This window comes from Rhinatrema bivittatum, chromosome 7 (assembly GCF_901001135.1).
Source record: "Rhinatrema bivittatum chromosome 7, aRhiBiv1.1, whole genome shotgun sequence".
NCBI lineage: Eukaryota > Metazoa > Chordata > Amphibia > Gymnophiona > Rhinatrematidae > Rhinatrema > Rhinatrema bivittatum.
Window position 1 is genome coordinate 108,649,689 of NC_042621.1, and position 22,506 is coordinate 108,672,194.

A 22,506-nucleotide genomic window follows, 5' to 3' on the forward strand; every position below is an offset into this window, starting at 1 on the left:
TGTACTTATCCACATTAAATTTCATCTACCATTTGGATGCCCAATTTCCCAGTCTCACTAGGTTCTCCTGCAGTTTATTACAATCCGCTTTCCAGATCATTTATAAATATATTGAAAAGCACGGGTCCTAGTACAGATCCCTGAGGCACTCCACTGTATACCCTCTTCCACTGAGAAAATTATCCATTTAATATCCTACTCTGTTTCCTGTTGTTTAACCAGTTTGTAATCCACGAAAGGACATCACCTCCTGTCCCATGACTTTTACTTTTCTTAGAAGCCTATCTTAAGGAACTTTGTTGAATGCCTTCTGAAAATCCAAATACACTACATCCACCGGTTCACCTTTATCTACATGTTTATTAACCCCTTCAAAAAAAAGGTGAAGCAGATTTGTGAAGCAAGACTTGCCTTGGGTAAAGCCATGCTGACTTTGTTCCATTAAACCATGTCTTTCTATATGTTCTGTGATTTTGATATTTAGAACACTTTCCACTATTTTTCCTGGCACTGAAGTCAGGCTAACTGGTTTATAGTTTCCCAGATGTATTGGGGTTACATTAGCTACCCTCCAGGCTTCAGGAACAATGGATGATTTTAATGATAGGTTACAAATTTTAACTAATAGATCTGAATTTTCATTTTTTAGTTCCTTCAGAACCCTGGGGTGTTTACCATCTAGTCCAGGTGATTTACTACTCTTCAGTTTGTCAGTCAGGTCTACTACATCTTCTATGTTCACCGTGATTTGGTTCAGTTCATCTGAATCATTTCCCATGAAAACCTCCGAAACGGGTATCTCCTCAACATCCTCTTCAGTAAACACTGAAGCAAAGAAATCATTTAGAACGTGTACAGGCATACAAAGATCAGACTCTACCAGAAATCGTAGCAAATGACATATCATTCTCAAGAAATAAAACCAATTCATCACTACTAAAAAAAAAAAAAAAAAATCATTTAATCTTTCCACTATGGCTTTATCTTCTCTGAGTGCCTTTTTAACCCCTCGATCATCTAAAGGTCCAACTGACTCCCTCGCAGGATTTCTGCTTCAGATATATTTTAAAACATTTTTACTGTGAGTTTTTGCCTCTGCGGCCAACTTCTTTTCAAATTCTCTCTTAGCCTGTCTTATCAATATCTTCCATTTAACTTGCCAGCGCTTAAGCTTTATCCTATTTTCTTCTGTTGCATCCGTCTTCCAATTTTTGAATGAAGATCTTTTGGCTAAAATAGCCTCTTTCACGTCACCTTTTAACTATGCCGGTAATCGTTTTGCCCTCCTTCCACCTTTCTTAATGTGTGTCTTAAGCAGACACAACGCTTTGAAATCTAGAAGTACATATTACATTTTTCCCTGCCCAATACCGTATGGCTTTGGTATTTCTGTCATGTCCACACTCATTTAAAGAACATAATATAACAGGAATTTTGGCTTATCTGTCAATTGCTGTTGTATTAGTTCTTTGCATCAATTTATACAAAAAAACTCCATTTTGTAAAATTATTTTTCCTCTGGGTTCAATTTTTTTTTTCAGGATATCCTCATGGAGGTGATTTCTGCTCAGTGTGGTTGGATTTTTTTTTTTTCAGCTCATCTGAACAGAAACAAATATATTCCTGGTCCATTTGAGAGAGCTTCAACTCATGAGATTCTTAGTTGATCTCACTCCTATAGAAAAGTACAACATTATCCTCAAGTGTGAAGAAATAATATAAAAGGAATCCATAAAGCCAAAATTTCTGACTATAGAGTTTAAATTCCGGCTTTAAGGTGGAACGTAGTATCTCTAGGTCTATTTTTGTGTTCTGTTCTCCCTCACGGATATTTGAATATTTGTGAAGTATAAACATTGGAGACTTTTTCAAAAAGGTAGTTGGCCTATAAAAGGGAAGAGGAAAGAAGCTCTGTATTACTTGAGGAAGTAAGTCATAAATTGTAATAAATAAAAAGAAATACTGACCCATCTATAGTTGGGTACATTGAGACACAAGGAAATACAGTGAATCTCCCAAAGTCCTTCAGAATCAGTGACTAATGAACAAGGAGATGTCGACTAGATTGATGACTCACCCAGGTTCCTGTAGTCTTGATAGACTTGTACTCTCCTGGACTTCTTCTGATTTGTAATTCAGTGCTCAGACCACTAGGCTCTGTACCTCCTTTGTTCCACACGATAAAATTAATGCAAAATGAATGATAGTACTGACTGCATTTACTGCAAGTTAAGTGGAAAACTTGTGCTGTAGTCTAATGTCCAAGCATTCTCTCTCCCAGGAGATAATAAAAAAAAAAAAAAAGTGTTACTAGAATTGGTTATCCACCTTGTGTCAAGATACTTTACTGCATCTCCTCATTTTCCCCCTCCAGGATTGCTTGCAGCCTCTGAGTATGCAGGCACTACCTGCTCAACCTGAAGCACTGTGTATTGTCGAGATGGGTGGAGTAGAGAAACGAGATGACCTGGGGGAGAGGGGTTCCATTGGTTTCCTGTATCTCAACATTGGACTCCAGGTGAGCAGGGGTAGAGGGAACTCATTAACTTCTGTACTTCATCTTTTGACCCCGAGTGACATAATGAATCTGCTCTGCTGGGAATGGGTTAGTCCATTTTGATTAGTTGAAGATTCCAGTAGCACCTTGTTGATATATCATCGCCATCATCGGTTCCTTAAAATAGAGGAGATGTTTTTACTTAATCAGTTTGCTTAATGACAGATTTCCTTGATCACCATCGCCCTTCTCTGTGTTGTAAAGAGTTCTGATAATATGGTTTAAACCCTCCAAAAGCACTACATGAACATTCAAAGTGGGAGTTTTTCTTGTCCTCTTTTGTTTTGTTCTGTTAGTTCTCACTTCAGTGCACACAAAGGGTTAAGAAACCTCTCTGCTACTGAAAGAGGCCACAGCTATACCCTCTGTTTTCTTTCAGCAACTCTGTCCACTGGTAACATCAAGGCATATCTACCCAACAATCAAAAAGGACTTTCACAGCTATAAAACACAGCTGAAAAACTCTGAGACAAAATTAATGTATTCAATAATTTTATATGTTAGCACTTCTCACCTTTCTATTGACTCATAAAATGGGTAACTATTGTATTTGGTAATAGATTATTTTTTATAAGTTTGGACAGGATGATATGCATTGGTGAGAGCCAACAGAGCATGAGATGGCCATAAGGAACACCAGTGCACATAGATGTGTTAAAGTAGCAAGAGGATGGGTCTGCAGAATCTAGGAGGACTTTATTTTTATTCTCCCCCTCCCCCATATTTTTCAGATGACCATTTATCTATTTGTAAAGCTTTATGAACTGTGAATGGAGCTTTAAGTTGCAGCTTTACTCATTTCTTCATCAGCTGTCTGTACTTTCTCTGTGTAGGATGTTGGTACAGGTCTTTTTGAATGAGCCTTTATGAAAGAAGGTGGAGATTTGCCCAATGATTTGTATATCTTTGTTGCAAATGTTATCCATCTGAAGGTTCCAAGAAGTGTGTTTTGTTTTTGTTTGTTACTGGTCCTCTATAAATTAGTTTTTCCTAAAGTCTCTTGTTCTGTGAATACAGATTAGGTAGCTATATAGGTTATCCAGTTGAGGGCACATGGAAGCAAAACAATTTCTTGTTCCTTACTGTCCACCAGGCCGATCCAGATGTTTGGATTTTTCTTCCCTGTTAGCAGATGGAGACGGAGAAGAAAAGCTTTACTGTATTGTTGGTACATAAGATAGTATGCCACCCATAATCGCTCAATGTTCTTTGTCTCTGGCATATGGTGGAGGAGCAAAACCTGTAGTCTGATTTAATTTATTTACAAACTTAAATTCTGCAGCTTCCATGGTTTGTGTTCAGTGTGGATTACAATAAATCATAAAACATTCATAAAAACATGCATCTTAAAAATTAAATGTTATCAAACAGCATTCTAAAATTACATATAAGCCTTCAAAAAATATACAAGCCTTTAATCCTTGTCTGAATAATTTGACATTACTTTCAGCTTGTAAAGCCATGGGACCTGCATAAGAAAATACTCTTTCTTGAGTGCTCTGTAATCTATAGCTATGAGCAGTCGGTAAAGCTAATTATTTTGCATCTGCAGATCTGAGCACATGAGGTGGATCATACCCAATAAAAGTACTTGTCATAGCACATTTCATATCAGAATGTAAGAGTTTATGGATCAGTACTAAAATTCTGAATTGAGATTGCCACTTTACTGGAAGCCAGTGTAATGACTTCATAATTAGCATAATGTGTTCATAATACTTTATTTCTGTAATAAGCCTTGCAGTAGCATGCTATATCACCTGCAAGGCACGAGTTAATATGCTCGGTAAACCTACCAACAACGTACAGCAGTAATCTAGATTGCTTAATTCCAGCCCTTGGGCAACAGTCGTAAATTGGTCTGACTGTAAAATATAGCAAAGTGGCCTTAGAATTTTTAATGTGTAGAAATAAATTTTGACTAAAAGCTGAATATGCACTCTGAAAGTTAACTGAGAGTCTATGTTACAGACCTAGGATAATAAAGGTAAAAACATATGATCATACTGCAAATTAACAACAACATTTAAACGAGAGTGCTTACCCACCCACAATATCTTAATTTTTGCTGCATTTAAAAATAAACCAGCCATGATTCGCATTTAAACTATCCTGAATCTTTACTGATGATATGGTACGATCCTCCATACTAGAACAAAAACCTGTAAATCATCAGCATATATGTAATATGACGTCCCTAATGATTTAATCAAAATCCTAATAGATGCCAAAGAAAATAAAGAACTGGCGAAAAGGCTAAGCCTTGTGGCATCCCTACTAATAAATCTCTCCATGACTAGAATGAGGAGCCAATTTGTACTTATCGTGTTCTATTTTGTTTAAAAAAAAAAACGAACCATTTGAGAACCACTTCTCCTAAACCGGTTTCACATAACCATGAAATCAATAGTTCCCTGTAGTCCGTCAGTATTTTTCTGTCTCCAGCAGATGATGGAGGTGCAAAGCCTGCAGTCTTAAAAAAAAAAAAACAAAACAGATACAGGGACAAGAGGAAGGATTCAGCCTAGAGAGAGTTTCTACTGCCTCCCCGGGCGTTGCTAGGTCCTGGTGGGACCATCCCCCCTGGTATCTGAGGCTTTAGAGCAGAGGGTCGGGGACCTTGTGAGCTCTTCCATCCGGCAGCCGGTCAAGCGTGAAACCAGGGATCCCAGCTCACTCACCCTACGGGACCTTATCAGAGCCTGTAGCCATTTCCAGGGAAGTATGCCTTTAAAGTTTTGTTAAAAAACAAACAAACAAAAAAAAAACGGTTTCTCTGTTTTCTCATCTTGGGAGCCAGTGCACTCTGTTAAAGCCAGTGCGGGTGACTCTGTCTGGTTTCCTTTGGTCTCTGGCGCCGTTTTCTCTACTCAGCTGCTCTGTGGTGCTCCCCCCAATGCTGCACGGCACGGCGTGTGAGGATGCCTACGAGCGTCTCTCGCGTGGAGGGCTTTGTTCCCAATGCCTCCCCAGGACGGAAGGACTATCAGGGAACGTGCCGGGGGAGAAATTAGCAAAATGCCGGGAGACTGGGAGGCTCTCTCCGGCGTGGCTGACCTCGTGGGATCCCTTCCCCCACTGCGCGGGAATGGGGGCCATTTTGGCAGCTTTCCGATCTCCCGCGCGACCCGCAGAGGAGGGAGGGGGATTCCCCGCCTGCGTTATCTCCTCAGGCGGGGGCCTCTTGGGGGGGGGGCCCCCCATTCACTAATGTGGCTGCTGCAGCAGACGAGGGAGACACTGGAGAGGAGTCAGATTCCTCCTCCATCTTGTCTCTGTCTCTTTGGAGATACGGTCTCCAGAACTGAACACAGTACTCCAGAGTTCGATCTAAGTTGGACTGACTTCTTCTGTTGAGGGTGGTGATTCCTGTCCTCGAGACAGAAAAAGGTTGGGAAAGATATTCCATTTATTTTGTGGTACTCATAAAGGAGGGCACATACAATTCCATTCTGTATTGCACTGGCAATAGTGTTTTGCATGTTTTACAACGTAATGGAGGTAGTGGCTGTGACCTGGCACAAGGAGGGTATCCTAGTACTTTCCTATTTGGACAACTGGCTTATTTGGGCATTGTTAAAGGACATTTGTTAATAGTCCTTTTACAGGGTAGTACAGATGTTGCAGATTTTGGGATAGGTCATAAATGTTTCCAAGATCAAGCTACTTCCATCACAGAGTTTGGAATACCTGGGGGCATGTTTCAAGACAAGTGTGGGCAAGGTGTTCCTTACTGCTGATAAGATACTGAAACTGCAGGGAGGAAACTCTTTGTTGCACCTGAGGAGTTCCAGAGTCTGGAATTATTTTCAGGTCCTGGGTTCCATGGTATTTATGATAGACCTGGTTCATTGGTGTTTGCTCACATGAGACCATTGTAGAGTGCCCTTCTGTTGTGGTGGAGTCTCCAGTAAGAGGATTTCGAGGTCAGGTTTCTCTTGTCTGGAGTAGCCAGATTGAGTCTCTACCAGTGGTTCTTACAGGACAATTTATCCAGAGAAGTGGAGTTGGAAATTCTGGATTGTATCGTAGTGACTACAGATGTCAGACTGAAAGGCTGGGGAGCCATTTGTCAGGGGCAGAAAGCCCAGTTCCTTTGGTTGGTGTCAGAAGCCTCATTGTCAATCAGTTATCAGGAAAGTGTTGGTGGTGTTCCTTCCATTAGTCCAGAATAAGGCAGGGAAGGCCTTTTGAGACAATGCGACTGTGGTTGCATTCATCGACAGACAGTGGGAGTACCAAGAGGTTGGGATATTGTTCATTTGTGTGGAGTGGCATCTGAAAGTCTTGTTGGCGTTTCATGTGGCTGGAATGGAAAATGTACAAGCAGATTTTCTGAATAGTCAGACTGTGGACCCTGGACAGTGGGATTTGATGCAAGAAGCAGATCTCTCATCAGGGTTGCTTAGGGGGTCCCCCAGTTGAATTTGATGGGAACCAGACTGAATGCCAAGGCTCTGTGGTTCTTTAGTTGAAGACGAGAGATGGGGTTGGAAGACATTGACTTGCTATTCCAGCCGTGGCCTCCCAAAATCTTGCTTTACGTTTTTTCTCCTTGGCCTCTGATGGTCAGGGTAGTCAGGCGCATAGAAAAACATGGAGGCAGGGTGATCCTTGTGGCTCTGGTGTGGCCCAAGTGACTGGTTTGTGGACTTGGTGAATCTCAAGTTAGAGAGTCCCTTAAGGCTTGGTCTGGATCCAAATTTTCTTGGAGCAGATGGATTGCTTTTGTCTCACAGTGTGGCTTTTGAGAGGGGAAGGTTAAAACTTAAGTGATAATCTAGCAAACTAATTACAACCTTGCTTCAAGCTAGGAAGCCTTCAACTTCTGTGGCTTATATGCAAGTTTGGAAGGTGTTAGAGTCCTGGTTTCAGAAGGTGGGGATTGCCCCCTTTAAGTCTTGGTCCTGCAGATCCTTTTCTTTCTGGAGGGGTTTACAGAAGAGTCTAGCCCTGAGTTCTCTTAAAGTACAAATGGCAGAATTGACCTGTTACTGAAGAAAAATGCATAAGGCTTTGTTGGCCTTGCACCCGGTTGTAGTGAGATTTGTCAAGGGAGTGCTGCATTTGCGGCCTCCAATTTGGTGGGTTTTTCTGCCATGGAATCTTAATTTGGTTTTAAAAACATTTGTGTAAGCCCCTTTAGAACCATTGAGAAGGGATCTTTGTAGGATCTTACCCTGAAGGCAGTCTATTTTTTGTACCTATTTGCTCAGTGTGGTATATTTTGGAGCTCAGGCTTTGTTGTGCAGGGTTCCTTACCTTTAATTTTTGGAGGATGAGGTTTCCATTATCACGGTACCATCCTTTTTACCAAAGGTGGTTTCTTTCCATTTGAGCCAATCCATGAAATCACCTGGTTTTTGGAGGTTGGAATCTTCTCTAGCCTGTGCCAGGGAGCTTCATGTTTTGGATGTTCTTAAGGCTCTCCTGAGATATTTGAGACTTTAGTAAGTCGGATCATCTCTTTGTATTACTCAGTGGTCACAACGAGGGGTAAAGGCATTGAAAGCATCTTTTGCCAGATGGATTTAAAAGGTGATTGTCTCTGCTTCATTTGCAATGGGCTACAGGTTCCAGTGCACCTTTGGGGCTGAGTCTTGGACTGAATGTCAGTTGATGTTGCTGCAGGAGATTTGCAAGGTGCCCACTTTGGTGGTCTTGCACATTTTTGCCAAGCATTATAGGCTGGATATTGAAGCTCCAGACACTGCAGTGTTTGAGTGTGTGTTGCGAGCAGGTTTAATGACTACAAATCGGGGAAACCAGGGTTAAAATCCCATTGTTGCTCCTTGTGACCTTGGGCAAGTCAGTTTACCCTCCATTACCTCAGGTACAAACTTGGATTGTGAGCCCTCTGGGGACAGGGAAATACCTACGGTACTTTAATGCAGTCCGCTTTGAAGTGCCAACAAAAGTGGAATATAAATCAATCAAATAAAATAAATTTCAAGGGAAAATTGGTTCTTACCTGCTAACCTTTTTTTCTGAGTCCCACAGATCAGTCCAGAATCCCTCCCTCAGTTCCCGAAGACTGCTTTTGCCTTTATGTGTATACGTATCAGGAAATTGTTTTCTTTTGGTGTTCAAATTCCTCCTCTTGTAGGGAATTTTTCAGTTGGAAACAAGGTTACTGATAGTTTTACCATCTCCTGCTTCAAGTGTAAATGAGTTAATTGATTTTTCTTAGCTTGGTTACAGTTTATACTGAGCGACTTTAGGTGGCACTCTGTACAGTAAAGCTATTCTTCTCTGTCTCGATCTGCTGGTAGGTAATTTTGCTTTCCTTGAATCCCACAGACCAGTCCAGAACTAATTTTCCTATTGATATGAAAAGAAGAATTTACCTTTGGAGCAAATGAAGGAACTAACCCAAGAGCCACTTTGAGAGATAAATCAAGTAAACAGACACAGTACATTTGTTTGTTTATTCTTCTAGCTGAACTGACGACTACTAGAAAAAACTACTGGACTAGATGAAAAATATAAACTGTTAAAGAGACCAGAAGGCTTAAAGTGAGAACTCATTAAGGCATTTAAAATGAGATTCAAGTCCAGTGCTGCTACAGGAAAAATAGAAACCATGTGCTTCTTGAAAAATATAGTATCTCAATGCTTCCTCTATTTATTTAAATAGCCAATTTGGCTGCTATTTGAACTTTCAGCTTATTTGACAAAAGGCTAATGTCCAAATCCTTTAAAAAGAAATTTCAGTGTATGTTTGATGGATGCTTTTGAAAGCATGACATGTCATGACATGGCAAGATGAATGCCATAGTATTATTGCATGGCTGAGATGATAATGCAGGGAAGAGGCCTTTAGTTTTGTTAGGAATTGGGCAACATTTTGGGGAAGAGGGAGACTTTTCCAAAAGAATGGGTTCCACCTTAACCAGAGTGGAGCCAGGCTTCTGACACTAACCTTTAAAAAAAAAGAGAGAGAGCAGCTTTTAAACTATAACATGGGGGGAAGGCTATAGTCACTCAGCAATGCGTGGTTCAGAGGGAGGTCTCATCAAAGGATATTAAAATAACAGGAGAGCTAGAGCATCCCAATAGAGAGGTTCCAATAAAAACAAAAGTAACCCATGTGCCTATTAAGTACAAAAAAATAGGTTAAGTAAAAAAAAATTCCAAATTATCCCTGCTAGGAAAGTTTTATATACAAATAAAAGCATACCTTGAAATGTCTGTATGCTAATGCCAGAAATCTAAAAAGTAAGATGGGAGAATTAGAATGTATAGCACTGATTGAAGAGGTAGACATAATTGGAATGAGACCTGGTGAAAGGATATCAAATGAAAGAGTGCTAAACCAAGGTAAGGACGTAGCTTTATTGCAAGCAGGCAAAAGCACAAAGAATGCAAAATTGCCAGCATTTGCCAACACCATTGTGAAATTGCCTGCTGTTGTAGATTGATCAGGGGAGAAAAAGGATGGTGCCTGTTGGCAAGTTTGGGGTGGAGGTAAGGGGGGGGTGGGGGGAGAGGAGGCAGTGGCAGAAGCAGCAGCTTGAAAGAGAGGGATGAGGAAATGTCAACAGCAAATCAGGATCCAGAAGGGAGGGAAGAGCCAGCAGCGGATTAGGGCCTGGGAAGGGTTTTCATGTGTTGGTAAACCACAAAAGTAAAACAATAGCATTTTTCTTTTGGCAGAATTTCTAGAAGAGAAATGGGATAAAGTTGGTTCCTGTTCATACCCAGATCAGTCCAAACAAGTGCTTTATGCATCCCTACCAGCAGATGGAGGCAGAGAACAAAACTTTGAGGCACTGCTCCATAACCGAGAGTGCCACTTGCAGTCCCTCAGTATTTCTCTGTCTCCAGCAGATGGTAGAGATACATACCTGCAGTCTGACAAAAGAAAAAAGAAATTGGAGAAGTTTGAGTTTGGGCTCCCTGAGGTGCTAGGTACCTTTGTGGACCATCCCTCAAGTTGAGCCATGTGTCTGGGGGGTTGGAAACCTCTGTCTGTGTTCACCCGCTGCTTCCTGAGGCCTTGATAGCCAGAGTCTTTGGATCAGGGAAGCAATCCTTTTGTTATTTTTCAATTAAGTTTTAAAAAAAAAAAAAGAGAGAGAAGCTTGATCGGGAGACTGTGTTTGGTGGCTTGGCAACCATGGCATTTCGGCAGCTGGTGCTGCTGGGGTCAGTAGGAAAAAGAAGCTGAGGAGCTTGTTGTTTTTTCCCCGGAGGGGAACTTGCTTGCTTGCTTGCCCCCTTCCCTGGGGTCCCGGGGATCAAAAGGGAAGTTGTTTTTTCGGTATCGTTTGGGCTGGCTGGGTGCAGCGTGTCTGCCGCGGGTGCGGCCACAGGATTTCCTGTGCGCTGCTCAGGCGGGGCAGCAGCGCGGAACTGCATTTTCAGCCGTGATTGCGGCCTGACTTTCGTTAGACCGTGCGCCATTTGGGTTGCACATGCTTGAGCCGAGGTTGTTTCCTGCTTTGGGGATGGCGCCGAAATCAAGATTGGCTGCGGACAGGGCCTGCAGGCTCTGGTCGGCTAGGCTTGTTCTTGCTGTCTCTGAACTGGCTGCGGAGGTGGGAACTCTGCTGGATTAGCAAAGGGCAAGAGGGCTTCCAGCTCATCAGGGGCCGCGGCTGCAGACCCGCTGCCCATGGTCCTGAGCCTGGGGTCCAGGAGGACTCAGCGAGGCACTGGGAGGTCTATTCTGCATGCATGTGTAAAGCACGCAAAATGCATGACACAGGCCGCAGCAAACATCCTGTCAGGTCTGCGGGGTGAGGTGTTCATGCCTTTTTGCAGCTGTACTCTGTGCTGTGTCTAGGAGGGCTCGTTGAGATCGCTATGAAGTTTTGGGTGGTGTGCGTGTGGAGGGGTGCACAGAAGCATGTCGCTGACCGTACATCGCAGCAAACATCTTATCTGGCCTGAGGGGCAAGGCTTTCACACCTTAATCCAGCCGCACTCTGCCCAGGTTCCAGGAGGGCTCGGTCAGGCAATGTGATATTTGAGCGACGTGCTTGTGTGGAGCGCATGACAGCGTAATGCTGGCTGTGGACCATGGAAAACATTTGGTCTGGCCTGTGTGGAAGGCATTTGCGCCTTAATGCAGTCTCACTCTTCTCCGATGGCAGAAAACATTCATTCTGGCCTGTGTGGAAGGCGTTTGTGCCTTAATGCAGCATTACTCTACCCCAATGGCATCTCCAGGGGCGAAGGAGGCTCTTAGAGACTGAGGAGAGACGATTTCTCCGATTTTTGCATGCTTCATGGATGCGGAGTCAGCGGTGGCCATGTTGGTTTCCTCGTGTTAGGAGACTGAATGGTTCAGGGAAGTTCAGAGGTTCCCCACTTCCATGGTTCCTGTGGGTTCACATTTCTTCTGATGCCCAGGTTCATGTGGTGGGAGCTGGCGGAGGAGATGGTAGCTGGTTTTCTCCAGGGAATCTGAGTCCATCTCTGCGCCCTTTGTCCTGCTCCTGCATTTGGCATGTTTGGCCTGGCGGGGAGCAGGAGGAAGAAAGGCCACTCATTCACAAGGCTGGCACCCAGCGGAAGTAGCCACAGGGACGTCAGGCAGTTTTTTCTTCATCGTTTAGGCCCTGGGGGGGGGGGGGGGGGGGGGGGGGGGGGGGGGGGGGGGGGGGGGGTTAGGCAATGTTGAAGGGACCTTCTTCGACAGGAAGGGGACCTTGGATTCTGATGCTCCTCAGGAGGTGCTTGTGAGGTACACTGGGGCGTATCTGAGGAATGGTGTTCCAGATGCGGACAGGACCTCTGTCTGTTCTGGAGGAGACCCTGATGGGAAAAGGATGTCCCTAGAGGGGCTTGCTCGTTCTGGACAGAGGTGTACCCCCTTTCATCCCTCAGGTTTTGGGTGAATGGTGCATTACGGTCACGTATGAGGGTTTTAACAATGAAGAGGGATCCCGGTCCTGGAGGGGCTGCAGGGTTCCCCGGAGATGTGTTCCTGTGACTAATGCTGAGGAAGCTGGTACTCTGGGAGTGAACTCCTCTGGAAGGCAATGGCAAAGTTTTATCCTTTTCCAGAGGAGAGCTTGGAGCTCCTGAGGCTGCCGACAGTGGCCAAGAAGACTTCCGTTCTTGTAAGGGGGTCAGTGGCATTCAAGGATGCTTTGGACCAGAGGTTGGAGAGGTTCGAGCTGGTGGCCTTGTCTTCCAGCGGCTATTTGCAGTAGCTGGATGCATCCAGCCTGCTTTTAGTGGATGCAGAAGTTGCAGGAGAAAGTCACTGTTTCTTCTGCCAATTCTAGGCATGCAGCCCACTTGGAAAGCAAGGCGGCCTATGTGGCAGATGAGCTGTATGGTTTGGTAGGCCTTCACCAGGAATATGAGTTCTGCGGTGACAGCTCGGAGGGCCCTAAGTCACAGCTCTGTGGACACTGGAAGATAGAAAGAATGGCAAGAGAACTGTTCCATCACGTGCTCATGTCAGAAATGCAAGGAGATGCCGTCCTCACAGGAATGCTTCTTTTTCCTCGCAAGGCTCGGGATGGCAGCAGTTCTTTTGGAGGATACCTAGGCCTGGCCACAATAATTCCGGTCAAGGGGCCGGAGGAAATGAGGCATCGCAATGAGGTCAGTCTAGTCACCTTCTCCGTGGAGACTGTCAGAGGGAGATTGACCTTCTTTCTACGAGGAGTGGTCCAAGAAAATGACAGATCAGGGGGTTCTGGAGATGATAGGAGCTGTCTACACTATGTAGTGTTTCTCTGGTTGTCCCGCTGACAGAAACGTACCTCCAGATTTCCATTCAGAAGGACCATCAGAAATTTCTTCATTTCATGGTATGGGACAGCATTTCTGCTTCCAGGCTCTTCCTTTCAGCTTGGCCACGACTCCATGAATCTCCACGAAAGTAATGGTGGTGATTGCGGCAGTCTGGATGATTGACTCATTCGATGAAGTCGCAGGAGTGCCGCCTTTGGTCACTACAATGAGCTTTTTAACTCCTTGCGGTCGCTGGCTTGGGTGGTAGATGTAGCGAATAGTCACTTAGTGCCAACCCAGTCGTGGAGTCTGCAACATTGATTGGATCCTCTGGCTGGGGATATTCCTCCCATCTTCGCCTTTTTATTGCAGCAGGGGTTGTCTAAGCATTGACCTATAGCTTGTTCCGTATTCAGGTGTTCGCCTTGGGTTCTTCTTAGGGGCATGTTGCGGGGGACTTTTTTGGCCTTGCATCCTGTGGTGGTTTGGGTCTTGAAGGGAGTTAGGCATTTGCACCTTCCAGTTCAAAAGTTATGCCTGGATTGGACTTCAGTTTAGTTCTGCGAGGGCTATGTGATGCTCCTTTTGAACCTTTAAGAAGAGCGACTTTGAAGACAGGGTTTCTGGTGGCCATATGTTTGGCCAGAAGGATTTCAGAACTATAAGTGCTGTCTTGCAGAGATCCTTTTTTTCATAACTATAATGATGGGGTATCGTTGCAAACGATCCCCTCTTTCTTACTGAAGATGGTGTCGTTTTTTTTCATATTCATCAGACCGTGGATCTTCAGGTCTTCCGGAGTGGTCTTAAGGATACCTCTCAGAATAGCAAGCTGCATTGTTGGATTCTGTGCAGTATCTGAAGATTACCAGTAGTTTTTGGCAATCAGATTACCTTTTTGGTGTTGCTTGGTGGCATGAAGAAAAGGGATAAGGCTTCTAAAGTCTCGAGTCCTCATTGGTTGAAGGAGGCCATATTTGTAAGGGTCGTTCCAGTGGGTCTGAAGACGCATTCTACGAGAGCGCGGGCAACCTCCTGGGCAGGGAGTCAGTTGTCTTCTCAGGAAATTTGTAGAGCTATGGTGTGGTCTTCAATTTATACATTCACCAAGCTTTACCGTTTGGACATCTGGGCGCAGGACAAGGCATCTGTTGGTGAGCGTGTTCTTCGTTCAGGTCTTTCGGGTTTCCTCCCAGTTATAGGGGTGCTTGAGTACATCCCACTTGTGTGGACTGATCTGGGTATGAACAGGAAAGGAAAAGTTGTTCTTACCTGCTAATTTTCGTTCCTGTAATACCACAGATTAGTCCAGTAGCTCACCCCATCATTGCCGAAAGACTTAATTTCCTGATAGCCGGTGTACCATGTTTTCAAGGATGTTTTGCAGTTTGAGCATATGTTGATGTCAAGACTGTTTTTGTGTTTAATGGACATATAAGAATACTCCAGTTCTGGGGATCCCAACCTCTAGTTCCCTGTTAGCCCTAGGAGGGGTTTTTTAAGAACTAATCTTTGGCTTGGGATATAGGTCAATACTGAGGGACTGCAGGTGCTCGTTTAAGTAGCAGTGCCTCAGACTTTTGTTCTCTGCCTCCATCTGCTAGTAGGGATGCATAAACCACTTGTCTGGACTGATCTGTGATATTACAAGATTGAAAATTAGCAGGTAAGAACCAATTTTCCTATTCCTGATAATCCACGATGAACAGAATTGCTACAATACAACATAGAGGAGCCCTTGGTTTATTTCTGCAGGAGTAGGGTCATATCCTTTTGTGCTCACTGGTTTGAGAGCAATGTAATATCTGTCTTGGCATGTCATGCAGCCATTTTGTGTTTTCCATGAGAAGACCCAAATTGTGGGGGCAATGTTGCAAGTTGTTAGACAAACACTATCAGTCTCCTGGCGAAAGACTCCACAGCCTTTGCACTGGTAACAGCAAACTGCATCACAAAGTGCAAATCGCAGATTCAATGTTTTCTGCACCATTTTAAAATGTGCCTGTTTATTAAAAGTGCTATTGCTGGGTGAGAACACTGAGTGGTACCACAGCTGTATCCTGCTGAACGAAATGCTCAAACAAAAACAGCTTTGTACAGCTTGTGACACAAGTGCTTTATGTGATCAGCATGTGATCTAGGAAGAGAATAAAGGCTTTGATCATGCAATATAGTACAAAAATGTCCTTTAGTATGCAATTTTTTAATTGTGTGTGAAAAATGGAAGTATTTTGAACTACAACAAACTATTGTATTGACAGAGGAAATTTGATTCAATTTTGGGGGTGAGAGAGGTTGTTTCCTTCATTAAAATGCATCTTAGGTTTTGTTGATTAAAAGTGGAGTTGCTGTATTTAAGGGCTTATGAAAGCCTAAGATTGAATGCTGTAATGGTAACATTATACACTCTGTAGGCAGCGACTGGGTAAATTTTCACTTTACCTAGTTCTATCACTATACACAAACTCTTTTGCAGTATTCCCCTGCTGTTTCAGTATTGTACACCCCCTACCACCACCACACACAGACATCACACCACACACATCTCTTTTAAATGTATCTTAAACCCAGCTTACAACCCTGCCTCCCTAGCCCTTTCCCCAAATGCTATAGTGCTAGTCGTCTTCAATGCCTTTGCTAAACTTTACCCATATGTTTTAACTGGGAAAATGCTTACTTGATGCATGTATTCTGAAATATTGGCCTTTTGAAAGAGTTGCGTATTGCTTTAGTAAAACATTATAAATAGTACAGAACAAGGTTATATACTACCATAAGAGAGACCAATAAAGTACACACCATCAAAAAGGCTTGTGATATATTGCAGTGGATCTTCAGATCATGGGTTCCCTGCACATGCTCTTACTCTGAGTTCTACCTGTATTGTGTACAGTAATATTCAATGCTTCTTTTCTTCCTTGCCATTGTAAAGAACGGAGTGTTGCTGCGAACAGTCCTGGATCCAGTTACCGGCGATCTGTCTGATACCAGAACACGATATTTGGGCTCACGGCCAGTGAAGCTGTTCAGAGTCAGAATGCAAGGCCAAGAAGCGGTAAGTAACTGCAGTTACGGCAGAGACAGGATCTGACTGTTCGTTGAATAGCCATGATGACCAAAGAATGGAAGCTAAAGAGATGACCGCAAACACCACTACCAAAAAGAAGATATGTTTATGGGAATGTAAAATGTTCCCTTTTCTCCTTGAGTCAAAGGGAGCAATGTTTTTTTGTGATTTGTTAGAGCAAAGATCTTAAGCTGTTCATGTGGGGGATGAGTATTAATGAAAAGAAGAGGACATGAAGTGTGAAATCTGCAGTGGGCAGGTTGGAGAGATGTAGTGAGGGATTTGAACTTTATTCAGAATGAGATGGGGAAACAAAGGTGAGATGTAACCATGGGTACTGTGAATTTAATATGTTAGAAAGGTAGATGAAAATTTCTTTTGCTGAAGCACTAACATAGTCTAATAAGCCTAAGCCTTATCTTAAGTTCACTTTAAACAGAGTTTTTATAAGCACATTGAATACATTAACACAACCAAGGAAGTATCAAACAGGTACCTTTAAGTCCAAGATGTATGTAATCATTCAGGAGCTTCTGATCAAGTTGAGGCCTAGTGATCCAGGGTGAGGCTTAAATAGATTACATTATCTATGCGATAGGGAGACCCAGGAAAACCCCCAGGCAAAAAGTCTAGGCAATAGGTAAAGAACTGATGTCAAAGGCAAACACTGAGAAAGCTGAGAATTAGGCAGAATTACAGGAGGAAATCCTAGGATGCTTTTTGTGCCAGTATAGGGCCCTGAATATGCAGGATTTATATCTAGCCCCACAGTGTGGTTATGTTCTTTCTTGGCCCAATCAAAGTTCCTTGAAGGTTTTGGAGGAAAAGTCAGTCACTATTTGGAGCCAACATTTTTTCTTCAGCTCTGTGGTTCAGTAAGTTAATACCTGAACTCAGGATCTTGAGGCCATTGATTCAGACCCTGGCAACACTTACAATAATACGGCATGCCAACAACTGGGCCATATACCTACCATACATTAATACAGAAATCATATTGCACTCAATGCTAATATTTTCCATGGGACATGCAAGATGTCAGCCACATGTCACATCATCCAACAGCAACGAAGCAGAGCATTTCCTAGAAAGCTGTGATAACCTAGAATGCTTTTATAGACATCCATGGGACTTTGCACCTAGCTGCTGCCATGTGTGGGGGTGGCCCTCAATTTTTATTTTTTTTTGCATGTATGATGATGCATTTCATTCTCCTGAGAAGCACATTTCTCCACATCTTCTCTTTTCAAAGTCTGACCTTCTCAGCTGTTCTTAGTCTCTCTTCAGTCCAAGCATTTCATTAGATACGTATTTTAGCACTATATGTAAGTTTCTTACTTCAGTGTGGTTGATTGGCATTGAAACTTTACCTTCCCTGTACGTACCCAGATCAGTCCAGACTCCTGTGTTTTGCCTCCCTTCTAGCAGATAGAGAAAGAGAAAGTTTTACCGACACTGCTACTTAACCACATGTGCCACCTGCAGTTCCTCAGAATTTCTCTGTCTCCAGCAGATGGTAGATGGGTGCAAAACCTGCAGTTCTGCAGTCTAGGCAATTTTTTTCTTTTTGAGCCTTCCTCCCGGGGTTTATAAATCCTGGTGGGTTCTTCCCTTTCCAGTTGAGGCAGACGAGCCGGGGGTTGGTGACCCTTGTGTGTGCTTGTACCGTGCACCCGTTGGTTATAAATCTGGTGGTCCAGATCCCTCCCCTTCACGAGGCTGCTCAGGCAGCTGTAGGCTCCAGATATCCCTTTGTTTCTGAGGCAGTCTTTTCTTTTTAGACTGTTTGCCTCAGTTTGGGTGTTGAGTATAGTTTAAAAAAAAAAAAGGTAAAAAACAAAAGGCAAAGATCTGAAGGCAAGTGCACGGCTCTGCTGTGCGGGCGGCTTCCTCCTCATCTGAAGTAGGTTAATTTTTGATCTTGCTTTTTTCTTTGGCTTCGGGCACAGCTGCAGGCAGCTTCTATCCGAGCACGATGGGCTGCGGCTCGACGCAGTCATGGCTTAGTCTGCTTGGGCTGTGCTTCGAGGGTGGGGAGGGTTCGTCCAGTTGTTCTCCTCCTGCGAAGCAGCGTTGGAAGTTTCCTGCTCCTGTTTCAGCGTCGCTCCAGGGCCCTTACCGAGGTGCTGATCCTTTCCCGAGTAGTATGGGCACGGCGGCCTTCTTGGATTCACTGTCTGCCGTTCCCGTACTGCTGGGGGAGGGATGCTCCCCCATGCTTGTCTCTGGCCCGTTCGATCTCCAGCCGCGATCAGGGGCATTTTGAGGAGGAAAGAGGCCTTATGAATACCAGGTTCTTGCTTCTTCCCTGCGGGGGTCTGGAGTTTTTAGGCCTTTCTCTACAAATTTTGTGCTGCTGTTGCATGAGGCTTATCTGGCCAAGCAGCTTGTGTGGCTAGGAATTTGTGGTCCTGGCTTGCCCAGCTATTTCAGGGGCATACATTAGGCCCAAAACAGATTCACTCTGGGAGACAACTGGTTTCTCCAGTGCAGAGATTGCTGGGTCTCCCCTTGGGTTCTGGCCCAGGGGAAGATGGGTCCGATGAGTCGGGCGAGGATCCCGTGGGGACAGAGGAGGTTCTGGGCCTTGATATTTCTGTAGACCCTGTGGCCGGAAGTGCTGGTCAAGATGATGATCCATTAGACCCAGTTCCTGAAGGGGATGACCCGAAGGTAGTTACGTCTTTTTAGAAGAGAAGAACTTGATGCCTTGCTACCTTTGGCTTTTCAGATTCTGGGGGTTAAGATCCCCCAGGACCCTGATTTGGAGGGGGCAGATCCGGTCCTGGATGGGATGTGGGGTCCCCCGACAGCCTTCCTGTATCACAAGTCAGTAAAGAAGCTGGTGGAGCAGAATGGGGAGTCCCCGATTCTGGATTAAAAGGTGGGAAGGGCCATGACAAAGCTTTATCCATTTCCGGAGCAGGCGCTGGAACTATTTGCACTCCCTAAAGTTGATACTGCGGTTACTAAGAGGACTATCATCCCTGTGAGACTCCGCGGCGTTAAAGGACGCTCAGGATCGCAAGTTGGATGGAGGGTACACCTCAAGAGGATTTTTGAGATTTCGGCTCTGGGTTTGCATGCAGCTATTTGTACCAGTTTTATGCAACGTGCTTGTCTCCGCTGGATCCAGCAGATGCAAGAAGGCCTGCCCAACTCAGGTGAGGAGGCAGACAGGGCTGAGAGTTGAGGCGGCGGTTGCTTATGGAGTGGATGCTCTGTATGATTTGGTTCGTACCTTCTCTTGGATTAAGGCATCTTCGATTTCCACCAGAAGGTTGCTTTGGTTGTGTAACTGGGCAGCGGATGTCTCCTCCAAGGAGCAAATAGGCTCACTGCCTTTCAAGGGTCGACCTTTGTTGGTAAGGACTCAAGCAATTGATGTAGTCTCTTGGGGTTAATAAGGTCCTTAGTTTGCCAGAGGATAAGCCCAAGGGCAAGATGATTTTTCAGGTGTGTTCCCATTTTCAGGTAGATAGGACTCATCCTCCAAGAGCGGCGGCTGGGCTTCAGAGACAGTTTCCCCTTCGGGGACAGTCCTGGAATCAATCCTTTCAGGGTGCCCGAAAACCTTTCCAAGGGCCACAAGGGGGGGTGCATCCGGGCTTAAGTCTTCAAAATGATGCGAGGCTGGTCCACTCCGTTGTCCTATTATAGGAGGTTGCCTATTGCGGTTTTACAGGAGTGGGCCAGAATTACTCAGGACCAGTGGTTCTCAGTGTCGTAAAGGACGGCTACCCTTTAGAATTTGCTCATCCCGTCCGTGATTTGTTTCTAGTTTCCCTGGGTGGTTCCTTGGACTAACAGGTAGTAGTTCAAGAGATGCTGGACCAACTGCACAGTGATTCCAGTTCCCCGCGAAGAGGTTCACAGGGGAAGATATTCCATTTACTTTGTGGTTCCAAAGAAGGAAGGTACTTTCCGACCAATTTTAGATTTAAAGAAAGTAAATGCAGCTCTAAAGGTTCCGCGTTTTCGAATGGAAACCTTAAGGTCGGTGATTGCAGCAGTTCGCAAAGGAGAGTTTCTAGCATCTCTGGATCTCACAGAGGCCTATCTGCACATTCCCATTCATCAGGACTCGCAGTGTGTTTCCTGAAATTCATGATTCTGGGCAACGTTTTCAATTTCAGGCCCTTCCTTTCGGATTGGCCACGGCGCCATGTACCTTCACAAAGGTGATGGTGTTGGTGGCAGCGATGCTTCAGAAAGAAGGAATTTTGGTTCATCCATATCTGGACGACTGGCTTATCAGGGCGAAGTTGGAGGTTCTTTATTGCCAGTTGGTTCAAATGGTTCTTCGCATCTGCCATTCGCTAGCTTGGGTAGTGAATATGGCGAATAGTCACCGGTTACTGATGCACTCCCTGAAGTACCTGGGGACTTGGTTCAATACTCTAGTCGGCAAAGTGTACCTCTGAGGAGCATGTTCTGAAGTTGCAGGGGCAGATTTGGCGGTTGCTGCAGTTGCAGGTGTCCTAAGTATGGGATTATTTGTAAGGTTTGAGCTCTTTGGTCTCAACCATAGAGTTAGTGCCGTGGGCCTTTGCTCACATGAGACCGTTGCAGAGGGCACTTTTGGCTCTATGGAATTTGGTTTCGGTGGAGTTTCAGCTCCTATTGCCACTTGAGGACGTCGCACGGGAGATTGGTGGCTTCTAACTTCCAATTTCATTCGGGGTGTGGACCTCGAAGTTCTGGATTGGGTGGTAGTTACTACGGATGCCAGTCTCTCTGGTTGGGGAGCAGTGTGTCAGCACCAATCAGCTCAGGATGGATGATCCGTGAAAGAGTCTGTGTGTTCTATCAACTGGCTAGAGACCAGAGCAGTTCGCTCAGCCTTGCAGGAATTTCTACCTTTGGTGAGAGGCCGGTCAGTGAGGGTTCTCTCGGGCAATGCGATGGCAGTGCTTTTATCAATCTTCAGGGCAGAGCCAAGAGTCAAGCAGTAGCCTGTGAAGCAGAAGAGTTAATTCTTTGGGCAGAGTAGCACCTTGAGCGGATAGCGGGAACCCACATAGCCGGGGTCAAAAATGTTCAAGCGCATTACTTGATTTGCACAGTGTTGGATCCAGGCGCGTGGGAATTGTCGGAGTCAGCGATGCAGCTGATTCGCAAGCGGTAGGACTCTCCCCATGAGGACTTAATAGCGACTTATCTGAATGCCAAGGCCTTTTTGCTTTTTCAGTCAGAGGCAAGAGCACGGGGCTGAGGGCATCGATGCTCTTGTTCTGCCTTGGCCGTGGAGGGTCCTACTTTGTCTGTCCTCCCTGGCTGCTTGTGGGCAAAGTGTTGTGTCAAATGGAAAAGCATCAGGAAGAAGTGGTATTGGTGGTTCCAGAATGGCCTCTGTGTCCGTGGTTTGTGGATCTGGTCAACTTGGCTGTGGACAGGCTGATTCGGTTTGGTCATCTGGAGGGTCTTCTGTGTCAGGGACCCATATTTTCTGACCAGGCTGCTCACTTTTGTCTAGTGGCATGGCTTTTGAGAGGCGGCATTTGAGACATAGGGGTTATCCAGAGGTGGTCATTACTACATTGTTGCAAGCCAGGAGAAGATCTTCTAATATTTCCTACGAAAGGGTATGGAAGGTATTTGACTCCTGGTGCTCCACGAAAGGCATTCACCCTCTCAGGTCTTCAGTAGCTGACATTTTGTCCTTCCTGCAAGAAAGCTTTGCCAAAGGCTTGTCTCTCGGCTCTCTTAGTTCAAGTGGCAGCACTAGGTTGTCTTCATGGCAAGGTAGATGGGTCTTTTATTTCTGCACAACTGGACGTTATTCAGTTCCTTAGGGGGCAAAGAATTTGCATCCTCTGCTTCGGCAGGTTTGTCCATCCTGGAATTTTAATCTTGTTTTTGAGGGCTTGTGTGAGGCTCCTTGTGAACCCCTCCGGTGAGAGACACTGAAGGACTTGACAATTAAGGTGGTTTTTCTGGTGGCCATATGTTCGGCTAGGAGGATTTCGGAGTTGCAGGCTCTGTCATGTCGTGACCCATTTCTTCAAATTTCAGATTCGGGGGTCTCGAAGACGGTACCTTCCTTTTTGCCGAAAGTGGTGTCGGCGTTTCACGTCAATCAGACAGTGGAACTTCCAGCCTTTCCTACAGTGGACGCGTCTGGGCCTCATGTGAGGGAGCTCAAGTTGTTAGATGTGAGAAGAGCTTTGCTGAGGTATCTTAAAGT

General features: G+C 44.8%; 1 protein-coding gene across 1 annotated transcript in view; it reads left to right on the forward strand.

The window, feature by feature from the left end:
- The window catches only part of SF3B3 (splicing factor 3b subunit 3), a 247,983-nt gene that overhangs the window by 116,603 nt on the left and 108,874 nt on the right, over positions 1–22,506 (forward strand). Inside the window, exons 15-16 of the mRNA XM_029608907.1 lie at positions 2,375–2,518; positions 16,185–16,307. Of these exons, the coding sequence (XP_029464767.1) occupies positions 2,375–2,518; positions 16,185–16,307 (267 nt within the window). The remainder of the gene's footprint in view (positions 1–2,374; positions 2,519–16,184; positions 16,308–22,506) is intronic.